Below are 22,673 nucleotides of genomic sequence, written 5' to 3' on the forward strand. Positions count from 1 at the left end.
GTTGGAGACCTCTGGCTTCTGCTACACTATCAATACCGAATTCTCACTGGGACTCCTCTCTGGTACTTTGTTGTTACTCTGTGTCTTCCAGATCCTGCAGCTTTGGATTAGCGGGACCTGCCCTTTCAGGCACCCCAATAGTTCATCGATGATGTAGATTTGGGGTGGGCCAACTTGAAGCCCTGAAGCTGGGCCTGGGTGGTAGCTGAGTTGGTCAGTGGACCAGCTATCCTTTATCCCACCAGAGTGAGCCTACCAGCACCGCCCTGGCTAGCTCTCCCAATGCTGCAGCCTGCAGCGGGCAGGGTCAGTTCTCCACCTGCACTCATGCCACCAGAGCCAGCTCTGCTACACTGCCCGAGTGCCAGCTCTCACCCCCTTGGGGGTAGCCTATCTTGGCTCTCGTCACTGGGGCCAGCTCTACTGTGTTGTCCAGGCAGGGTGCACGGCCCGCTCTCCCGAGTGCTGCTGCTCGTGAGGAGTAAGGCCAGCCGTCCTGCTTTCATGACCTGGGGGACAGCTCTACCTACTACCTAAGTACCACAGATAGCACACCACTACTTGGTGTGGGTGGGGTGTGAGGTTGCACTAACTGCTGTTGATAACTGAAATGTGTCCACCAGGATGTGTTTCCTGTGCATAAAAGATAATGAGGCCCAGAACTGAATGCTTTGCGCAAATTCTCCCTGCAGCTACTAACTGGCAATACAGACTTTCTGATTGGCTTTGAGAGGGCACTGTGGTGGACTTACCTTGCAACATTCACAGGAATCTTTAAGAGAAATGTTGGACTTGGAGGTGCACATCTTTAATCCATGCGCCTGGGAATCAGAGGCAGGTGGAACTGTTGGTTTGAGGCTAGCCTGGTCTACATAGTGAGTGCCAAGTAACAAAAAAGAAAAAGGAAAACTCTCAAGTCTTAATCTGTAAATCTCAGCACCTGGGGAGACGGAGAAGAGGAAGAGAGGAAGTCTGCCTTCGGGCTGCCATGGAAGTCAGCATTATGGCAGAGGAGCATCCACATGGTGGGGAGAGGAGCTCCAGAAAAAGCAAAACCACCAAGCCATCTCTTCAGACCAGTCCTTTCTTTTTCTAAATTACATATATTCCCCCCCTCCCTGTGTGTGTGTCCATGGATGAGTTGGTACACATGTGGAAGTCAGAAGACAACTTTTAGGAGTGGGTTATCTTCTACTGTTATGTGAATTGAACTCAAATCATCAGTCTTGGCAGCAAACTGTTACTGGCTGAGCCATCACTCCATCCTCTCCAATTGCTTTCATTTGTATTGATATAAAGAGAAAAGTCGCACACACACACACACACATATGTAAGTTTGTTTTAGAAAGAATCTCTCTGTTATGTAGGTCAGGCTGTCCTGAAACTCACTACATAGACTATAGTGGCCTTGAACTCACAAACATCCACAGGCCTGCCTCTTCTCCCCAACTGCTAGGATTAAAATCTGGCCACCATACCTGGCTTGCTTTGTTTTTAAAGATATAAAATAATAAGACTGTTCTCTAAGTAAGGTGTCTACTGGTTAAAAGGAAGGGGTGATTCTTATTCTTTCTTCAGAAATAGAAAATAACAGTTTCCCATTAGCGATGGGAAACAGAAAAGGTCTTTAAGGGCAATAGTGTCAAAGAGAAAAGGGAATCAGGAAAGAGGAGATACTCTTAGAACCATGAACCTGAAGAGCTAGAAACGAAAGTTATTGAATGTTCCTGAACAGGAATGCTCAGACTTCAGAGAGAGCCCTATAGAGTCATTCCTGTAGAGAAGCGAAAACAGTTTAAACTTAATTGTCAAAATGGGTAGCTGCCATAGAGACTTCTAGCAATGAGTTCTCAAAATCAGTTTGTTTTAAACAATGACCTTAAAAATGTGCCAGGTGGTAAAAGTGTCGAATTTCTCAAACACCAAGAGTAGCTTTCTGGAGTCCCCTTGTAAGATTGAGTTACCTTGTAAGCCCTAGCTTAATTTCACTTTCCCTATCATGTTTTGTCCAAAGACTGTAATTTCCAGTCCTGATTACTGAGCTAATAGTTACATCCAAAAAGAAAAGAAAAGAAAAGAAAAAATCAGCTTATGCCCTTCCAAGCAGGCAAAGTAAGTATTCCTGACTTTGGAAGCTATTTTAAACTTTTTTTTGAAATTATTTTTTGAAAATTTCCGGAAAAAGTTCTGGGCATGTATGTATCAGATATACTCCTTGGTCAAAAGTTCTGTTCAATTTTTAAGAACCCCATTTAAAACAAAAATATCTAATTCTGAGGCTTTAAATCTATTCAGTTAGGTAAGATTAGCTAAATTGCAACTATAATGTATTCATTATGACTATCTCAAAATATCTCACTGTCATTCCTATAGAGAAGCTAAAAAACCTTTTTAACTTAGTTCAGAATTGTCAAAATGGGTAGCTACCATAGAGACTTCTAGTAATGAGTTCTCAAGATCAGTTTGTTTTAAACAATGTCCTTATAATGTGCCAGGTGGTAAAAGTGTCGAATTTCTCAAACACCTGGACCTGGAGTGAAATGGTTTGTCTAACAATGCAGCTTGCTCACAGCTCAACTCTAGGTGTCAACCCGGGTCTCCTAAGCTCTTTACCTCTCGCTTTCTAGCCCACGAGTCTCAGCAGGGAGCCAATTGGCCGGCAGAGTGCTGTGCATCCTGGGAGTTGTAGTTTGCAGCGCCTTACTGCTGACTACATGCTCTACAGAACGGCTGAGGACGGTTGCCTGGTGTCATTAGTAAGCGGCAAGTATGGCGGTGGCGCGAGTCGACGGAGCACTGACTCCGGGAGAAGGTACGATGATCTCCACTCCTAAATTCCGAAGTTTACTTCACTAAGTCATATTAAATAGTTGCTTGGTGTAAAGAGAAAGCCTGGGTTTTGGAGGTGCAGTTTTGGACCAATTCTTTTGATGAGGGGCTGTAGGCAACGCGGAGACGCACTCCATAGTGGGAGTTGTAGTCCCGCTTTTTAGTCTAGTCCAGCAACATTGCGGTGAAGGCTGGATGAGGGACTTCAGTCCCCAGGAGCCTTCGCGGTGCCAGGCGCCCCCCGTCCCGCGCTCTCCCTTGCCTGACTGGGCAGTGGGCTTCGTTCGGACTGCGGTGACCTTCCTGGGACGTTTACTTTGAGTTCCGATTGAGCACGGGAAATTAGCAGAGCCTTTTCTATTTCCCGTGCCTCTCCTGCTCGCCGGTTCCGACAACGTTCAGGGAGCATCTTATCTGAAACTGCATGACAGTCAGCTTGAACTCTTCTTTGGAAGTGGCCAGTAGCCGTGTTAGAATCTGAGAATGACCCCGACACGCGTTGCTCCCCTGTCATTCCGCAGGCCGGGTCCTGGGGTCGAGTTTGGTCTTTGTTTGGCAGAGAGCTCAGGTTGGGGGTGCGCCTGTGCCTGGGAGATGCCTCCGTGGGGCGCCGACCTCAGAGCTTTTGTTTTGGTTACACTCTGAGGCGTGGTAGCAGCTTGTGTTGGGGCAGTCCTGGGTAGGTAGAGTTGAGGCTCATAACCTGGGGACCCTGAATTCTTATGGGGAGGAATTCGGCTAAAACATGTGCTGACACTTAAGAATTGTGTGCGAACGCTAGGTGCGCTTTTCCAGAACAGTATAGTTTTCATCCTGAAGGACCTCATGACGCCTCATGTGATACATTGAAACCCTCTAGGAGAACAGTCCCGAAAAATTACATCCCAAGGTAGTCCCAGTGTGATCAAAAAAATTGAAATTGGCAGTTACTCAGACCCCGCCCCCTCTGATAGCTCCTTTCCTAAACATCCCTGGCTCACCAAGACAACCCACAACATTAACATTTGCAGAGCCACCCACCTCCCCTGGAAGAGCCAGAGATATTTTGAGTGCTTTTCTCCCATTAGCTCTTTTTTTTTTTTTAATGTAGAACAATGTTTATATTATATTCTCACTTTTTTTTTTTTTTTTTTTTTTTTTTAAAGACAAGGTCTCATTATGTAGCTGTGACTGGTCTAAAACTCAAATCCTCTTGCTTTTGTCTCCTTGGTGCTAGGATTAAAGGTGTGAGGTGTGCCCGTTGCTCATCCACTTTTTTTTTTTTTTTTTGGTCCTTGTTGATGTTTTTCAGGACAGGGTTTCTTTGTGTAGACCCGACTGTCCTGGAACTTGTTCAATAAACTAGTCTGGCCTCCAACTCACAGTGATGCCTCTCCTCCTAAGTGGCCTCCCAAGTGCTGGGATTAAAAGTGGTTGCCACCAGTGCCTAGCTGTTTTGTGTTTTGTTTTTTTTTTCAAGACAGGGTCTCAATATCTAGCTCTGGTTGCCCCTGAACTCACTATATAGATGAAACTGGCCTCAAAATTGAAGATGTGTTGGCTCTTTAGAAAATTGCCTGGATGTCATCTATGTCTTATAGAGTAGAAAAGTTAACTCAAAGAAGAAATGGAGGGGGGAGAGGCTAAGAGAGAGTGACCAGTGTGGTCACTTTAGGAGGAGGCAACCAGCCTCTAGGAGGGGGTCTCAGTTACTGAACTTGCCAATGCCATACTTTTGGGAGCTTTCAGACTATGAAAAATAAATGCGAAAAGGAGAAGGAAGCTTTGTCTGCAGTGATTAGCCAGGGGAGCTGCAGTCTGAATTTAATCACTTTATTCCATCAATTAACTATACTGTGATTTTCAAAATTACTTGGAAGTGACTGTGGAGGTGGCTTAGTTGGCACAGTGCCAGCCGCACAAGCACGAGGACCTGAGTTCAGTCTTCAAAACCCAGGTCAAAGGTTGAAATTGGTGGCAGGAGCTTGTACTCTCAAGCGCTGGGAAGGTGGATGTGGGCAGAGTCTTGGGGCTTGTTGGCCAACCAGCCTACTCTACTTGAAGAGCTTCAGGCAGGTGAGAGACCCTGCCTTGAAAAACAAGGTGAGGCCCGTAGAGACGACTCAGTAGGTAAAAGCGCTTGCAGTGACAGCATTCAGAGTGGAGTTCAAAGCCCAGCATCCATGGAGAAAGCCCCAGCACCTAGTGCTGTGGAGGCTTGACGACTTCCAGTCTAGCTCTAGGTTTTCAGGTTCAGTGAGAGAGTGTGTCAAGAGAATAAAGAGTAACAGGACAGGACACCCAGCATCCTCTGGCTTCCCCGGGCACGCATGATAGGCACTGCCCCTACCATACACACGACTTCGGGCCCTTGAAGATATACTTGTAGTTAGGTTATAAACATTTTGTTCTTTATAAAAAAATGTTTTGGGGCATGGTGTGGTGACAGCTGTAATCCTAGTATTTGGGAGTTGGGGGAAAGAGGATCAGGAGTTCAAATTTAGCCTTGGGTACATAGAGAGTTTATGCTAGCCTAGTCAGCATCAGACTCTGTCTGAAAACAACAGCAAACGATAAAACAGAAAAACCCAGACAACAACAAAAACCAATCCAAAACAAAGATTGACAGATTTAAAAAAAAGTGGGGGGGATAAGGAGGTGTTGGCAACCTCTTGTTGTTATGCCCGGTTTTCAAGAACCCCAGGAGACTGCCAGAGATCAGGCACCTCTGGACACTGTAAACACACAATGTTTAAACTCTGCAGGTTAGGAGTGTGTGCAGGGTGTAGGGGCTCAGGGTTTAATATATGGAAAATGCATAGGCTGGGGCTTTGGAGCCTTGGTGTTACATGATTGGGTGAGGGGGTAAAGGGATGCCATCCTTCAAACTGATAACGTCTGTGCAGACGGCACGGAGGGACCATACATCTGGAAAAGGAGCTTTCTGACCTGGGAAGAAATGACTTATTTTGTTATCAGTGACCAGTGTATTTTCCAAGCTGGCTACAGCTGTCTGGAAGTGCTTGGTTGTCTTTTTCCCATAACTTACGAATAGGGAGCCTATCACTTTAAAGGCATTTTTTTTGCCTCCTTCAAAGACAGGGGACATCTGCACCAGGGGCTGCTGGCTGCTTAGAGGGGGCTGCCTTTTGTCTCTTCACTTTAATCCCAGCAATAGGGAGATGGGCAGGCAGATCTCTGAGTTTGAGGCCAGCCTGGTCTACAGAGCAAGTTCCAGGACAACCAGGGATACACTGAGAAACCCTGTCTCAGAAAATTAGAATAAAACCCAGAAAAACAAAATCCCAAACCCCTCAAAAGAAGCTTCAATCCTGTTTTTTGAATGCTATTATTAAATACTAGAGTATATTTAGGGCTTGCCTGCTAGGCAAGGCTCTGCTTCTGAGCTGTACTTCCAGCCTGTGATTAGTAAATTCGGAGAAAAAAATGTAGCATTACAGCTCTGGATCACTATAGGTTTAAGCTCTTGATACTTGCTGTGCTCTGGAGTAGTTTTAAATGTGTTTACATATTTTTTTTCCCTTCAGTGTGAAATGCTGAGTTCAGTTCTCGTATTTGCTTTCTAACAAGATGTCTTCTCTTCTCAAGGATCAGTGGTGAACTGGTCAGGGCAGGGACTGCAGAAACTAGGTGCCAACTTGCCCTATGAAGCTGATGTTCACACATTGATTCTGGATAAAAATCAGATTATTAAACTGGAAAACCTAGAGAAATGCAAACAGTTAATCCAGGTGGGTATGGGTTATATAAGACTAATTTATTACAAACAAAACCAAAAGTCACTCAACATGTCTGGAACACAGTTAAGTGTCGCCTTAAAGTTTTATGTGCTAGCTAATGAAGATGAATACATATTTTACACTTGCAGTGGGCTAGAAAAAGAAGCATTATCAAATAACAAACACAGGGCTGGCTGGCAAGACAGCTCAGTAGGCAGAAGTGCTTTATGTAAGGGTCTGAGTTTGATCCCTGCCACAGGTAGGAGAGAGATGACTTTTGAGAAGATGCTGGTGACATCTGCATGTGTGCTCTTGCTCGAGGGCACTTGCAAATGTGTGTGCATTCATGCATATGCACACTCTTGCTCTCTTGCTCTCTCTAAGTTAAATTTCTCATTTATTTTACTCTTTATATATGTATACTTGTGTATATCTGTGTGACTGTATGCCCTATGTGTATGAGCACATGCCGAGGCCTGTAGAGAAGATCTGATTCCCTATAGCTGAGTTACCTACAGATGCTTGTGAGGCACCTGACTTGGGTGCTGGGAACTAAACTGATATTCTGGAAGAGCAGGACTGATGTTCTTAACTGCTGAGCCATCTTTCTATTCCCATAAATACACATTTCTAAAGAGAACATTATATGTTGATAAAATAGTGTGTTAACCTAATTTTTACTTCATGTGGGTTCAACAGTTAAGCATCCAAGAATGTTGGGTTAACGATATACTTGAATGCCAAGAGTACATGCTTAGAATACTCAAAGCCCTAAGTTTGCTGTCGCTACTGCACCACAACTAACATATATGAAGTGTTTATTTGGACCTTCTTAGTATACCTATTATTGTCCTGGTTCGTGACGGAGATGGTATGAAGACAGCTTTTGTGGAGCTTATATTTTCAAGTTGTTGATCTGTTAAGGATGTCTTTAGGAGATGGCTCAGTGGGTAAGAACACTGGCTCTGCAAACACAGGCTGAGTTTGGATCCCCAGCAGTCATAAAAAGCTGGGCACCTGTGCATGTAGTTTACATTTAACCTGGTCATTGGAGGGGAGAGACAGGCGGGTCCTGAGAGCTAGCTGGTCAGCCAATTTAGCCAAAATGATGAGTTTCCAGTTCCGTGAGAGAGTCTGTCTCAAAGCAATAAGGCAGAGAGGGATAGAGGAAGACACCCAAAGTCCTGCTCCAGTCTGTGTGTGTGTATAGATGGGGCATGTGATCTACACACTCACAGGGATGCACACAAATATATCCCACACACATGCAAGGACCCCAGCATACACCATCCACACACAAGTACCTTTAAAAATCGGCAGAAGTCTTATTCAGCTTTATCTGTATTTTTAAAATGTATAAGCATACATTGATTGTGTATGATACTGGGTTTCATTTGTCTGCATATATTTTTAGCATATTCGTCTGTGTTACCTCTCTTTTTTTCCACTCCCTCTAATCCCATTTCTCTTCTGTTTTTCCTCCCATGTCTTCTTTGTCTCCTCCTCTTCTTCTTTCTTCCCCACTTCTCTTTTTGTGACCAAGTGAATTTCCTGAGGGACATGAGTGAGAATCTGTTTACGGGAGCAGAGACACCTTACCCATGGCCACACCCCTGAAGAAAGTGTCTTTCCCTTTTCTCTCAGCCACTGTCTGTTAATCCTCACTGATTAATCCTTAGAAGGTAGGGCTTTCCAAGGCCCCCTCCCACCTTCAGTTTGTCTAGGAGTTAATCTTACAGAGATCTCATGCTGCTTTGAGTTCAAGAGTAAAGCAGCCATGTGATACTCAGAAGTCACTGTTCCATATCTCTCTCCCCCTTTCCTCCTGCCCTTTCATTCTTTCTCGCCGTCTTCCACTGCCCTTACGTCTTGGAGGGGATAAGTCCCACTTATGGCGGGGCATTAGCACTGTGACCGGTTATGAGTGTCTGCGGTCGTCACCAACCACTGCAAAAGAAGCTTCTCTGAACACAGCTGACTGCAGCATTGTTCTGTGGGTGTCTATGCAGTCAGTTAGAAGTCTGTTTGATAGGTACAGTCTATCCATTAGCTTCTTTCTAGGGCCTGTGACATCCCCTGCCATGGCTTTTGACTGGGTTTACATGACCACATGTGAATTCCTTCCTGTGTCAGGGCTCAGTTGGTTACCCCACAACAGGTTTTATCTGTATTTTCTGTTGATCAGAGCAACAAACTCCAGAAGTTATATTGTAGAAAATGAATGTGTATAGTATGTGTAAAATATAAATTAGGTTTGTATATTTGGGAATGTTTGACCATCTACCGGAATGTGAAGGTAGTAATGTATGGAGATATATCTTTTGTTTCTAGGAATAATAATGTTTTCCTTTCACAGTTGTCAGTGGCTAACAATCGCTTGGTTCGGATGATGGGTGTGGCCAAACTGACACAACTCCGAGTGTTAAATTTACCTCATAATAGTATTGGCTGCATGGAAGGGCTGAAGGACCTCGTCCATTTGGAGTGGCTGAATTTAGCAGGCAATAATCTGAAGGTGAATGGCTTTCTTCTTGGCAATTAACTTTTGGAGTTTTTTTTTTTTTTGTTTTGTTTTCTGTAGCTGTTCTCTATGAAAAAGAAACCTGGAAGTATAGAAATAAGTAAACTAAGAAATGAAAACGTCTACTTCTATGATCTGTGTCAACATAAACTTTAAAAAGCCTCTATTGGAGACATTCTACAGTATAGCATACTTTTAAATGTGAACAGAGAATCTATAGTATACTTGAAAAAATAAATAAAATACTAGAATGATGGAGAAGGAAATGCTCCCCCGCTGAGTCAAACTTGAAGTACATTTTAAATGACGCATGGGGAAAAGGTTTTGAAAGTCAAGAGGTCTGGATTCTAGCTGCTGCTTCTGCCACCCAGGAACTATGTAATTAAAAAAAAACATTTATTTATTTTAATTTATATGAGTACACTGTATAGTCCCATTACAGATGGTTGTGAGTCACCATGTGGTTGCTGGGAATTGAACTCAGGACCCCTGGAAGAGCAGTCAGTGCTCAGAACTACTGACCCATCGCTCCAGCCCTGTAAGTTTGAATACATTAATAATCATTGCTATATGTTATTTTCTGATAAGGGGACTAGAGGAAATTATAATGGTTGCCTTTACCGAGTACTTACCTTATGCTATGAACTTTAAAAAAAAAAATACTACTTTATTTATTTAGTATATACAAGTACATTGTAGCTGTCTTTAGACACATCAGAAGAGGTAGGTCATCAGATCCCATTACAGATGGTTGTGAGCCACCATGTAGTTGCTGGAATTTGAACTCAGGACTTCTGGAAGAGCAGTTGGTGCTCTTAACCACTGAGTCATCGCTCCAGCCAGCCATGAACTTTTCTAAACACCTTGTCTGTAGTAAGCTCATGTGAGGCTGTGAAGTATGTATAGTTATTATACTTATTATATAGGAAGGGAACTGAAGCACAGAGAATACCTGTCCCAGTTCATACATCTAAGAAGTTGCAGAGCTCAAAATTAAAAAAAAAAAATTAAATTCATTCTTGGAGAGTTTCATACAACTTAGCATATTTTGATCATGGTTATCTACCATTATTTTCCTAACTCTTCACTTCCATCCTCACCTCACTACCCAGCTTGATATTATCTCTCTCTTTTTAAAAATAACCAATTGAGACTAATTTATGCTGTCCATGTGTTCCTGAGGTGGTGCCATCCACTGATCGTGTGGTTAACTCAGTAGAGGCCACACTCTTAAGGAAAACTCTTCCTTTCTCAGAAGCCATTAACCATAGGTTCTCAGGGGTGGGACTTGGGACCTCTTTTTCCTCTATGCAAAGTGTTAGCTGGCTTGCTCTTGTGTGGGCCTTATAACCACACAAGATAACCACAGCTGCTATGTGTTCATGGGTATAGTGGTCCCGTAATGCCTAGAAGAAGCTGCTTTGCTCTGGTCCTCCCTGACCACAGAGCCAGGATTTAACATAGGCTATTTGGCTTCATTCTGATTTTGTAAATTCTCTTCTCTAGTCACAGATGTCACTGAGCTCGCTTTGGGTTGTAGATATTTTGTTAGAAATTGCTTGGTGACCTTGAAAGCTTGCAACATGGCTCTTTTCTAAATGTTGCTCTCCCTTCCTCCCTTTCCCGCTACCGTGCTTCTAGTGACAAGAGGAAGCAGGGGCTCAGCTGCTAAGAGTTAGGGAACCATTTTCTCTGTTGACCTGAAGTGCACTGAGTAACGTGATGCTTTTCTTGTAATAGACCATGGAGCACATCAATAGCTGCACAGCTCTGCAGCACCTTGATCTGTCAGACAACAACATACCCCAGATAGGTGACGTGTCGAAACTGGTAGCTTTGAAGGTAAGCAGGCTTTCTGTGACTTCTTTAAAAATAACATAAATTTAAAGAAATTACTAAAAATGTGGTTTCATTGTGTGTATGTGTATATTTACGTGTTTGTTTTTTCTATTCTCAAAGCTGCTGTTTTCAGTACTAAGTATAACTTAATTAACAAAGTTAATTTCACTTACTACATGGAGGATGGAGAAATGGTTCACAGGTTCAGAGCACCTGGGTTTCATTCCAGTATCATAGTGTGGCTAACAAATATCTGTAATCCTGGTTCCAGGGCATATCATTCCCTCTGCTGGCCTCCACGGACACCAGGCACACACATGACACAGAGACATACATGTAGGCAGAACACCTTCACACATAAAATAAACAAACCTAAACCAAAATCATAATACAGAGTTTTTTCTGTATTTTTGCTTAATTGAATATTATTAGCACCAGATAGACTCTTCAAGCCTTAGAAATAGAATCTGAAGCTCCATTTTTTTTCTACATCTTGAGCAGAAATCAGTTTATAGCAACAATTCTAAACAATCTGATTTATCTGTCCCGATAAATGCTAAGAGAATTAAAAAAGATGGTTGGATATTTTGTGAATTTTTCCTTTTATTATACTCCCCCTGAGTGGTGCATGTTTGTGCATGTGTGTGTATATAGGTATGTATGTATGTGTGTGTGTGTGCATGTGGGTGTGTGTATGTGTGTGTGTGTGGGGGGTGTATGTATGTGGTATATGTGTTGTGTGTGTGTGTGTGTGTTGTATATGTGTCTATGTATGCTGGATGTGTGTATGTGTGGTGAATGTGTGTGTGGTACATGGTACATGGGTTTGGATGGAGACACCTGTGTGGAACAGGATGCTGGGTGTCTTCTCTATCCCTCTCTGCTTTATTGCTTTGAAATAGTCTCTCACTGAACTGGAAGCTCATTTTTTTAGCTCTTGGCTGGCCAGAAACCCTCTTATCTCTGCTTATTTCTTACTTAGGTACAGGTATGAGCCGCCGTGCCCAGCTCTTTACATGGGTGCTGGGCATTCAGTAATAGGTCCACACGCCTAACCACTGGGCTGTTCCTTCAGCCAGCTATCTGCTGGCTATCATTTGTTTGTTTGTTTGTTTGTTTAATTTTTCAAGGCAGGATTTCTTTATGTAGCCTGGCTGTTCTGGAACTTGCTCTGTAGATCAGGCTGGCCTCAGACTCAGGGATCATTTTAGGCACAAGTCCTGGAATTAAAGGTGTGCACCACTATAGGCTGGCTTCCAGCCCTTATTTTGTTATATTTTTTGTTTGTTTGCTTTTCTCCTCCTCCTCCTCCTTCTTTGGCTTTTCAAGTTCTCTGTGTAGCCCTGGCTGTTTTGGAACTTGATGTTCAGATAACACTGGCTTTGCCTCTGCCCCACAAGTGCTGGGACTAAAGGCGTGCACCACCAGTCCCATTCAGTGTGCTAGTCTATTCTGACATTTTAAAAGGAAAGGAATAACAGTGTTGGAAATTACTTTTGATATTAACTTAGGTTGCATAAAATAACAACCATAGCAGACGTAAATATGATGTCAACCACATGTTCTTGGGAAAGTCATAGGTCCTGTTGGGCCAGAGACCACTTTGGTACCTTCTAAGTGTTAATCTTTGATTTGTGTGTGCTGAAAAGTATAACAAAATAGACCTCTTTATTCTTGCATGTGCCATTTTGGCATTGTCAAGTTAGTGTATTTATAATTTGTTGATTTGTAACTTTTTTCTTTCAAGACCTTGCTTTTACATGGAAACATCATCACTTCTCTTAGAATGGCACCTGCTTATCTGCCCAGGAATCTTTCTATACTGTCTTTGGCAGAAAACGAAATCCGAGACTTAAATGAGGTAAAATTTGAAGCTATTCAGTGGGACCCAGGAAGGAGAAGTTTGGGAGAGGCAGGAGAGGTTCTTGAGCTCACTTTTACACTGGGACCGTCTTGGGAGAACACACTGTTGTGGTGAAACACTTGGTTCTAGAGTGCCATTGTTTCTTCCTGCCTTTTCCTTTCCCTGGGAGGATTTCAGTTGTAACGCTGCGATTACACTGGTGATTGGCAGGAAAGAGACGTCTACTTTAAAGGGTCAGTAAGGCAACCTGCCCACCTTCCTCTGGCTGCTATTATGTTTTCAAATAGGGTTTTCTCAAGACAGACAAAGTCTTGCATGTCTGTAACATCAGCACTTGGTAAATAGACGCAGGAAGATTCGAAGCTAAAGGTCAGCTTGGGCTAAATGAGATCCTGTCACACAAAATGGAAATGTGATTTTCATAACTAGGAAATAATGCTGATACTTGTCTATTGTTCAACAAGGACAAATGGCCAGGTTTTTTGAGTTTTACAAGTCGGTGGTAATAGTAGAGTAGTGCTTGATTCTCTTTAGAACAAGAGGGAAATTGTGACATTCTCAGATGCTGCCAAAGTTATGTAGTCATCGGAACCCTGTGCTTGACACTGGATGTTCATGTTGCTCAACAAGGGTGTCTTTTGTTGCAGATCTCGTTTTTGGCCTCTTTAAGTGAACTGGAGCAGTTATCAATCATGAACAATCCTTGTGTGATGGCAACCCCATCCATTCCCGGGTTTGACTATCGGCCGTACATTGTGAGCTGGTGTTTAAATCTCAGAGTCCTCGATGGATACGTGATCTCTCAGAAGGAAAGGTAGACAGCACGACCTGTTCAACATGGCACCAATCAAGGGAGTTGGGAAAGATCAGTTCTAAAATCTCTAGTTTGCTACAGACTTCTTTTTTCTTTCTCTGAGACAGGGTCTCTGTGTAACCCTGGCTGTCCTGGAGCTTGTCTGTTTATCAGACCAGGCTGGCCTTTAACTTAGAGATCTGCCTGCCTCTGTCTCCCGAGTGCTGGAATTAAAGTTGTGTACCACCACCATCTGGCTAATTAATTAACTAAAGTGTGTGTTTAGAAATGTAATTGTAGCCCAGAGTGTTTGCTGGTTATTTAGGATTATCCCTCCGTTCCTAGAATAAATAGAAAATAAACATCAGGGCTGGAAGCCAGGTGTGGTGGCATATGCCAGTAATCCCAGTAGTTGAGAAGAGTTAGGTGATTGTCATTCTAGAATGTGCTGTTGGTTCTAGTATAGCCTGGGCTACATAAGACTAGCCTTAGGGCTGGGGAACACAACTCATTTGATAGAGTGCTGGTTACCACCGGTGAGGCTCTTGCTCTGTAAGCATGAGGACCTGAATTCGAATCCACTAAAATCTGGATATATCATTCATTAAAAGTGAACCCACATAAAAAGCCAAGTATAGCTTCTCGTACTGTAACCCGAGCATGGGGAACAGGGTGGCAGAAATGGATGGATTACTGGCTAGCCAGCAAACAGCAGGCTTTGTTTTACTGTGATAATATTTTTAAGCCCGGTTTCTCATAAAACTGGCCGTGGTGGTGCATGTCTGGGATTCCAGCACCGGAGAGACGGAAGCATGAAGATCAGAAATTCAGAACCATGCTCAACTACATATATTGTTTCAACTACGTATGAAAAGAAGGGGGTGGGGAGGGGAATGGAGAGATGGCTCAGTAGACATGAGCACCGACTGTTCTCTCTGTTCTAGTCCCTGCATCCACTTGGTGGCTCACAACCAGCTGCACCTCCAGTACTGGGGGATCCTTTTTAGTATCTTAAAATATCAAGTAAGGGATTGGAGAGATGGCTCAGTGGTTAAGAACACTGACTGCTCTTCCAAAGGTCCTAAGTTCAATTCCCAGCAACCACATGGTGGCTCACAACCATCTGTAATGGGATCAGATGCCCTCTTCTGGTCTGTCTGAAGACAGTGACTCACATACATAAAATAAATAAATAAATCTTTAAAAATAAAGTCAACTATTTAAAAATAAATAAGCAAGTTGTTATCACAACACTTGGAAGGTGAAGGCAGGGAAGGCTGGTTTTAGCTCTATAGCAAGTTCAAGGCCAGTCCTGGCCACTTGAGACTGTCTTCAAAAGCAACAAGAAAATTAAACAAAAACACTAGTCTCTCCCAGTCGTATACCATAGGGGTTGGCTATGCTGACTGGATAGTTTGACAATTTCTTGTGTGTTTGGCATCTTTTTTTCTTTTATCAGTGTTTATATTGGTGGGTGGATATGAAGATGTGATCAGATTCAGTTTTGAGGTCTTATTTATTTACTTATTTATTTATTGAGACAAGATCTCTCTACATAGTCCTGGTTGGCTTGGAACTCAGAGATCTGCTCTCCATTACCTCCCAAGTACTTGGATTAAAGGCTTGTGCCACTGTGCCCAGATATTTTTGAGGTTTTAAAGGGAAGACTACTTTGTAGATACCATTAGATTGTACTCAGTGTCTGGGATGTTTGTCTTCTTATTGGTAACTATAAATGACCCATGACCTAAGCCATTAACTCATCAAGGATTACAGACAGTGAAATTCTGTCAGTTGTTAGTTACGTTGCTTATGAGAAATAAGCGCTTAGTGATATATTCATATAGGAAATAAAGTATTAGCAATATTCATTTTTAAAGATGTATTTATTTTATGTATGAGTGCACTGTAGCTGTCTTCAGACACAGCAGAAGATGGCATAGGATCCCATTACGGATGGCTGTGAGCCACCATGTGGTTGCTGGGAGTTGAGCTCAGGACCTCTGGAAGCTGAGCCATCTCTCCAACACAGTATTAGCAATATTTAATTCCTGCTACTCAACAGTTTTTAAAAAGTGACTAACTAGGTATTTTTAAAAACTTCCATTAAGAGCTCATAGATTGCTTCTGCTTGGAAAGCAGAGTAAATGGAGAGAATGCTTATCGCTTCTTTCAAATACTTTAAACATATTTGGAGTCATTAGTATGAACAGAGGGCCTCCAATTGTGGGGAAAAAAAAAGAAAAAAGAAAACGTAACCCCAAGGAAAGTGAGTTAGGAATATAGATCGGAAAGCAAGGATTGAACCATATGTTTGTAGTCCTCCTGCTGAGGAGATGGGGACGGGCAGACGGCTGGAGCTTGCTGGCCAGCCAGTGCAGCCAGAAAGGGAGCTCCAGGGGAGACCTGTCTCAAATGAAGTGTGTAGCAATAGAAGAAGATACCCAGCCTCAGCCTCTGGTCTCTATTGTACATAAAGAGTATTCATGCACATGTGGAAGTGCACACACACACCCACACCCACACACACACCCACACACACACACACACACACACCTCAAAATTAACTAAAAATAAGTAAGTAAAACTTGAGGGTTTTCCCCCCAGGATTTATTCATCTATGTGTTTATTTATTTGTTTTACATATCTGAGCACACTGTTGTTGTCTTCAAACAAATCAAAAGAGGGCATCAGATTCCATTCCAGGTGGTTGTGAGCCACCATGTGGTTGGAAATTGAACTCAGGACCCCTGGAAAAGCAGTCAGTGCTCTTAACCACTGAGCCATCTCTCCAGCCCCCAGTATTTTTTTTTTTTTTTTTAATGGAAAAAAAATGTATTGGTTTTTATTAAGTAAATTCAAAAGGAAGATCACTGTTGCTTAGCAATGTATTTGACCCCTGTGGTATCTCCTCCTCAGTCTGAAAGCTGAATGGCTCTATAGTCAAGGCAAGGGAAGATCGTATCGGCCTGGCCAGCACATCCAGCTTGTCCAGTACCTGGCTACAGTCTGTCCTCTGATTTCTGCACTGGGTCTTCAGACTGCAGAGGATGCCAAACTAGAGAAGATTCTGAGCAAGCAGAGGTAAGCCTATTTATTTGTGGCAGCTGAGGGCTTTGGAGGTGAAGGTACCTCAGACTTTCCTGTGATGGAGGGCACACATCTGGATGTGGGCCTTGTGTCACTGCAGAGAAGCTAAGTTACACAGTGTGGCTTGTTCCTTGGCATTTGCTTTGCCAAACAGTAAATGGAAGAATGGGTTACTATCTGTCTGTCTGTCCGTCCTTAGTAGACTTGCCTTGCATGTGTAAGGCCAAGTTTGAGCCTCAACAACTGAAGAAAATTACCTGGCTTTATAATGTAGGTGCCTCATGTAGCATATTAAGAGCTAATATTAACAAGCATGGCCAGAGGTGTTTAGCAGTCACGTCCCTTGTTGGAGATTCCATCTTTCAATGTTTTTGCATATGGATTTGTATTCATATAAGGTAGGCGAACAATTAAATGTATAGATTAAGATAGAGTCTTTTCATGTAAGCTATACTGGCTTCCAACTCATTATATAGGAGAAGGTGACTTTGAACTGGTCTCCTGCCTGCACCTCCACAGTACTGCCTTTATAGACCTGTGTTGCCATCCCCATTTTTGTCTGACAGTTATAAAAATATTTAACCTTTTTTCTGCTGTTCAAAGGAGACCATTGTTCCCCAAAGGCTAAAGAAACCACCTTGTAAACTTGTTAAGTTTCTGTTACCATTGTTAACTTAGTAGCAGGAAAAAAAAAAACTTAGTTTGTGTTAGATGGCAGCAATATTACTGTTTTTTAGGTTTCACCAGAGGCAGCTGATGAACCAGAGCCAAAATGAAGAGTTGTCTTCTCTTGCTGCTGTTGAAACAAGGGTGCCCCGTACACCTGAGTGTTCAAGCCCTGTGCAAGATTTCCAGGAAAGAGGTGAGGAGGTCATTTATACCCAGTGCCTAAGAACAGCTTGCTCCACTACATTTCTTCAGTTTTTTGACTTGCTGGGCCATAAAACATCAGCTCATTTCTAGCAAGGTTTCTGTGACTGGTCTGAAAGTCACCATGTAGCTCTAGGCTGGTCTCAAACTTGCTTCAAATCCTCCTGATTTGATTTCTTCCTTCCTTCCTTCCTTCCTTCCTTCCTTCCTTCCTTCCTTCCTTCCTTCCTTCCTCCCTCTCTCCTTCCCTCCCTCCCTCCCTTCCTCCCTTCCTTCCTTCGTTTATTATGTATGTGTATAAGAGTGTTTGTATATGTATCACATGCATATAGGAGTCAGAAAAGGGCATCTGTAGTCACAAACAGTTGTGAACCATCCTGTGGATACTGGGGCCTAAACCTGGACTCTCTGCAAGAGCAGCAAGTGCTCTTAACCACTGAACCTTCTCCCCAGCCCCTCTCTCTTGAATGTTGAGATATAGCAGACATGTGCCACTAAGCCTATCTGAAAAGAATGTATTTTTGTAATATTTTATTACTTTAACTTTAGTGATCATTTGATACTAATTTGTAGATGACACACAAACATATATATATGTATGTGTGAGTATATATAACACATATATATATCTTATGTATGTATACATGTTTCATATATGTGCATACAGATATGTGTATATATGGACATTATATTTCCAATCAAAAATTTAAAATATTTATTTATGTAATTTATATATATAAATGTTTACGTACCTCTGTGTCTGCACAGCAGAAGAGGGCATCAATTCATTATAGACAGCTGTGAGCCACCATGTGAGTGCCGGGAATTGAACTCAGAACCTCTGGAAGAGATGCAAGTACTCTTAACCACGGAGCAATCTCTCCAGCCCACTATAATTAAATAAAAAAAAGATTATTATGTATGTGGCATGTAGGTAGGTACATGTGTCATGAGGAATGTGTGGAATATAGGATATCTCAATGGAGTGGTTTTCTTTTTGTACCTTTACATGTGCTTAGGTGATCGAACTCGGGTCTCCAGGCTTGTGCAGCAAGTACCTTCAATCGCTGAGCCATCTTGCTGGTCCCCATATTCCTACTTTGTGTTTGTGTATGTGTTGAACCTAGTAGGACCTTAGGCATGTTAGACAAGTGTTCTATGTATCATAACCCCAGCTTCCTATCTCTGATTTGTGAAACTACTTCTTGTAGGGCTGGAGATAGGAGTCCCTTCTGAGCTGCACAGTAGAGTTGGCCCTGGAGATGTGGGTGAGGGAGAGCCTGCCCGAGAGAGAGTGGGAGAGCTGACGACTCCTTAGCTGGGCACAATGGGAGAACTGGTTCTGCTGGTGTGTGTGTGTGGGAGAGTTGTAGCTGAGCAACTCAGCTTCTGCCCGAGACCAGATCCAGGGCTCTGAGCTGGCCCACTCCCAACATCCACCCCGTGTATCTGGAGCGCAGGAAGGGGCCAGTCCTGCAGATCTGAAGCTTTGGGATCTCCATGGCACAGGATAGCAGGGGTGTCTGAGAGGATCCAGTGTTGATGGTATAGAAGAAGCCAGAGGCCTCGAATCACACCAGTGCCTCATTGCCATGAACTTGGCAAGTAAAGCTATTTGGGCAGAAGGTTGTACTGTATGACATACTGTGACACACTGAGATGTTTTGGTTTCTGTTTATTTTTTATTTTTATTTTTTTAATTTTTGTTTCCTTTTAGGGGAAGGATGGAGGTAGATTTGTAGGGATGGGAGCTGAGTGGGATTGGGGTGCATGATGAGAAATTCACAAAGAATCAATGCCATTTTTTTAATTAAAAAAAAAAAAATGGGAGTGCCTCCTGGTCATCCAGAGGTCCAAAGTTCAATACCCACAGGTGGCTTACAGCCACTGTAACTCTAGTTATAAAGAATCTAATATCCTCTTCAGGGAATGCACACATGCGGATACACATATGCACGTACACACATGTACACACATACACATACACACACATTAGAAAAAAATGAAAATGGAAAAAAAAAAACACTTTGTGGACAGTTTTCTTTGTACAGTGCTGGCCTTGACTTCAAGAAAGTCCTCTTGTCTGAGCCTCCCAAGTGCTGGGATTGTAGGCACAAGCTGCCACCACTCCTACTATAATAAATCATTTCCTGTCATTGTTTTCTTCTCTCTCTCTCTTGGTTCATCAAGACTGGGTTTCTCTGTGTAGCTCTGGCTGTCCTTGCTCTGTAGACCAGGCTGGTCTCAAACTCTGCTACTTCTGTCTCCCAGATGCTGGGGTTAAAGGCATGCCCCTTTCCACCCTTTAATCTGTAATTATTTTTTTAACTTAAGCATTCTTTTAGCGCCATTATGTATATGTGTATTTTGTCTGCTTGTATGCCCATGTGTATATACATCTCTTGTGCCTGCTGAGGCCAGAAGAGGGAATCAGATTCCCTGGAACCGGAGTTGTAGTCAGTTGTGAGCCTCTGTGTGGGTGCTGGGAATTGAACCCAGGTCCTCTGTAAGAACAGCCAGTCCTTCTAACCACTGAGGCATCTCTCCAACAAGAAATTAATTTTCTTAAAAATGTTTGGTTTGACATTTTAGTCATGTTTGAGGAAATGAATTTTATTGTACTTTAGTATATTTTAGGGATTAAATGTCATTACAAGTCTATGACTAAGGGATGAGGGAGATGGTTCAGTGGATTAAATGTTTTAGGTATAGAATTAAGGCTCTTCAAATTAAGGCTCTGCTCCCTTGAATCTTCTAGAACCTGTCCTCCAAATCAATTCTTGGGTTGGGATCAGTAGTAATGACGATCAGTTGTATAAGAATAACTTCTCAGCCTCTGCACATGCTACAAGATATTCTCGGAATGACCTTCACCTGGAAGATATACAGACAGATGAAGACAAGCTAAACTGTAGTCTGCTCTCTTCAGAGTCCACTTTTATGCCAGTTGCATCGGGATTATCTCCAGTGTCTCCCACTGTTGAGCTGAGGCTGCAGGGCATTAACTTGAGCCTCGAGGATGATGATGGTGCAGACAAATTCACGGAAGGGCTGGAAAATCAGGACTTGGATAAAGACAGGGAGAAGTCTTTATGGGATACAAATGAGAGTTCTGTTCAAATGCTGAAACGTAAGCTTAGTACAGAAGTAAATGACGAAGCTGGGCTGCTACCTTGTCCCAAGTCAGTGATCATCAATGCTATCTTGAAGGAGGATAGCCACAGTCTTACATCTCTTCCTGAGTCAGTTGGACACAGTGTGTCACACACAGAATCAAACGGTGAACAAGTCATGTCTCCTACCACTTCAGAGAAATTTCCATGCAGGATTTTTACCCAGAGACCTGTTGCTTTGGGACAAGATAAAGTCACCCTTCAGAAACTGAATGCCGCTGCCACTAAGCTTCAGGCCTGTTGGCGAGGCTTTTATACCAGGAACTACAATCCACAAGCCAAAGGGGTACGCTATGAAATCCGGCTACGCAGAATGCAGGAGCACATTGTCTGCCTAACCGATGAAGTGCAGAGGTAGGTTGGAAACTGTGCTGTTCTGTTGGCTTGGGGTGCCAGGTTCTGAAGTTGTTTTAGAGCTGTGTTGCAGACCACTGTTGCTATGCCTCATCTGTGATGCACTGAAAGCATGCTGAGAGTGCAGACGGTCATTCCATCTCCCTTCCCAGCATAGCAATTAGTATATGGGTGTAGTATCACCAAAGGTACTGAATGACTGCATCTGTGATTCTCAACACAGAAGCAGATACTGTAGAAAAACTGAACAAGAGGCAAGAAGGAATCCTCACAGAACCAAGTAGTTGATGTAAGAGCTGAAGAAAAATATCAGGCATCCAAGGGGACTGAAATTCTGGAATTATGCTAAGGCAGGAATTATTCCTCAGTTCCAGGACATACATGGTTGCCTCCCTGTCAACCTGTGACAATTAGGAATCTATTAGTACTGCAGCTTGTGATGTTTATCAATATTGTAGGCTGCTTAGGAGAAAGTAGCAAAGGAGCCTGAGAAGGAACAGCCAAGAGAGTATGTTATATTCAGTTGCAGTGTGGCAAAATATTTCAGGAGAAGTGAGCGGTGCTTCATGCAGTGTGGAGAAAGTGGTGCTAGATTTAGACAGTGGTTGTTATTGGTGACTGTAGGTGACCCTCAAGACTGTCCTGAGGTTCCATGATTTGCTAAATGAACCTAGAGAACTTCCAAATTGCTCTGTTCACAATTACTGTTTATTTTGGCAGATGCATACAGTTTAAACTAGGGGAAATCATGGAGGAGGCTGGTGCAGGCTTCCGGGTGCTCTCTTCCAGTTACCTCCTAGCTTACTTTCTACCCTTCACTGATGTATGATGACACCAACCAGAGGTGCTTTCCTGAGTATTTCAGGCCATGGGTTTTATTGGGGTTAGTTATTTAGGAATTGTATGCTCATGTGACTGATTTTTTTTTTTTTTTCCAGATTTCTCATTTCCTAGAAGTAAACTAGTACATGTGTCTAAGGGCCCCTGGGGAATGAAATGGGTGTTCACTAGAAATCACATTGTTAGCTTAAGCTCTGGTGCAACTCAGTACCTCAGGTATACAAAGAGTCTCTTCTGGTAAATATTTCAAGGGCTTGGAGGTTGCTGTATTCCCTGTCCTGTACTCAGACCATGCAGGGCACAGACATCCTACATCCCAGTTCTGATGGGTTAATGCTTCACTGCACAATAAGTTTCCCAAGAGTGGCTTTAGTGGTGTGAGGATGTGTGGTTGATGTCTATAGCAGGTGAGGGCAGGCACAAGAGAAGGCAAGGCCTGTGATTGGACAGTGAGAAAGTGAGGTGGGGACAGAGAGATAGGAGAGGAGAAAGAAGTAAAAAAGATGGAGGAGGAGAATGACCCAGATCCTTGTGGCTTTAATTAGCCACAGGTAGATATGAATATCTTATAAGGGATGGATTATTGCAGGTCGATTTGTCTTATTTAGGTGGGCAGTTTGTATCAATATTAACTGGCTCTGAGTTTATTGTGTGAATGTTTTGTGGAGTGAGAATTTACTGTTATAAATCTGATTGATAAATTACAAGCTTTTAGAGTTTTGATTTTTGTCGGGTTACCGGGAATTGTGACTATAATCACAGGGTTCGGATACTGGGAATG

General features: G+C 42.9%; 1 protein-coding gene across 4 annotated transcripts in view; it reads left to right on the forward strand.

Annotated features, from left to right (window-relative positions):
- Positions 1-2,769: 2,769 nt before the first annotated feature.
- The window catches only part of CEP97 (centrosomal protein 97), a gene marked incomplete at its 5' end in the record, with an annotated part of 28,001 nt that continues 8,097 nt past the window's right edge, over positions 2,770-22,673 (forward strand). Inside the window, 9 exons of one of the 4 annotated variants that reach the window (XM_080919029.1) lie at positions 2,770-2,812; positions 6,418-6,560; positions 8,905-9,063; positions 10,810-10,911; positions 12,656-12,769; positions 13,420-13,586; positions 16,485-16,649; positions 17,393-17,517; positions 20,284-21,052. In XM_080919029.1, coding sequence (XP_080775155.1) covers positions 2,770-2,812; positions 6,418-6,560; positions 8,905-9,063; positions 10,810-10,911; positions 12,656-12,769; positions 13,420-13,586; positions 16,485-16,649; positions 17,393-17,517; positions 20,284-21,052 — 1,787 coding nt within the window. The remainder of the gene's footprint in view (positions 2,813-6,417; positions 6,561-8,904; positions 9,064-10,809; positions 10,912-12,655; positions 12,770-13,419; positions 13,587-16,484; positions 16,650-17,392; positions 17,518-20,283; positions 21,053-22,673) is intronic. The other 3 variants (XM_080919031.1, XM_080919030.1, XM_080919032.1) reach the window with 3 other exon arrangements.

The sequence above is a fragment of the Micromys minutus genome (genome assembly GCF_963924665.1).
Source record: "Micromys minutus genome assembly, chromosome: 7".
Lineage (NCBI taxonomy): Eukaryota > Metazoa > Chordata > Mammalia > Rodentia > Muridae > Micromys > Micromys minutus.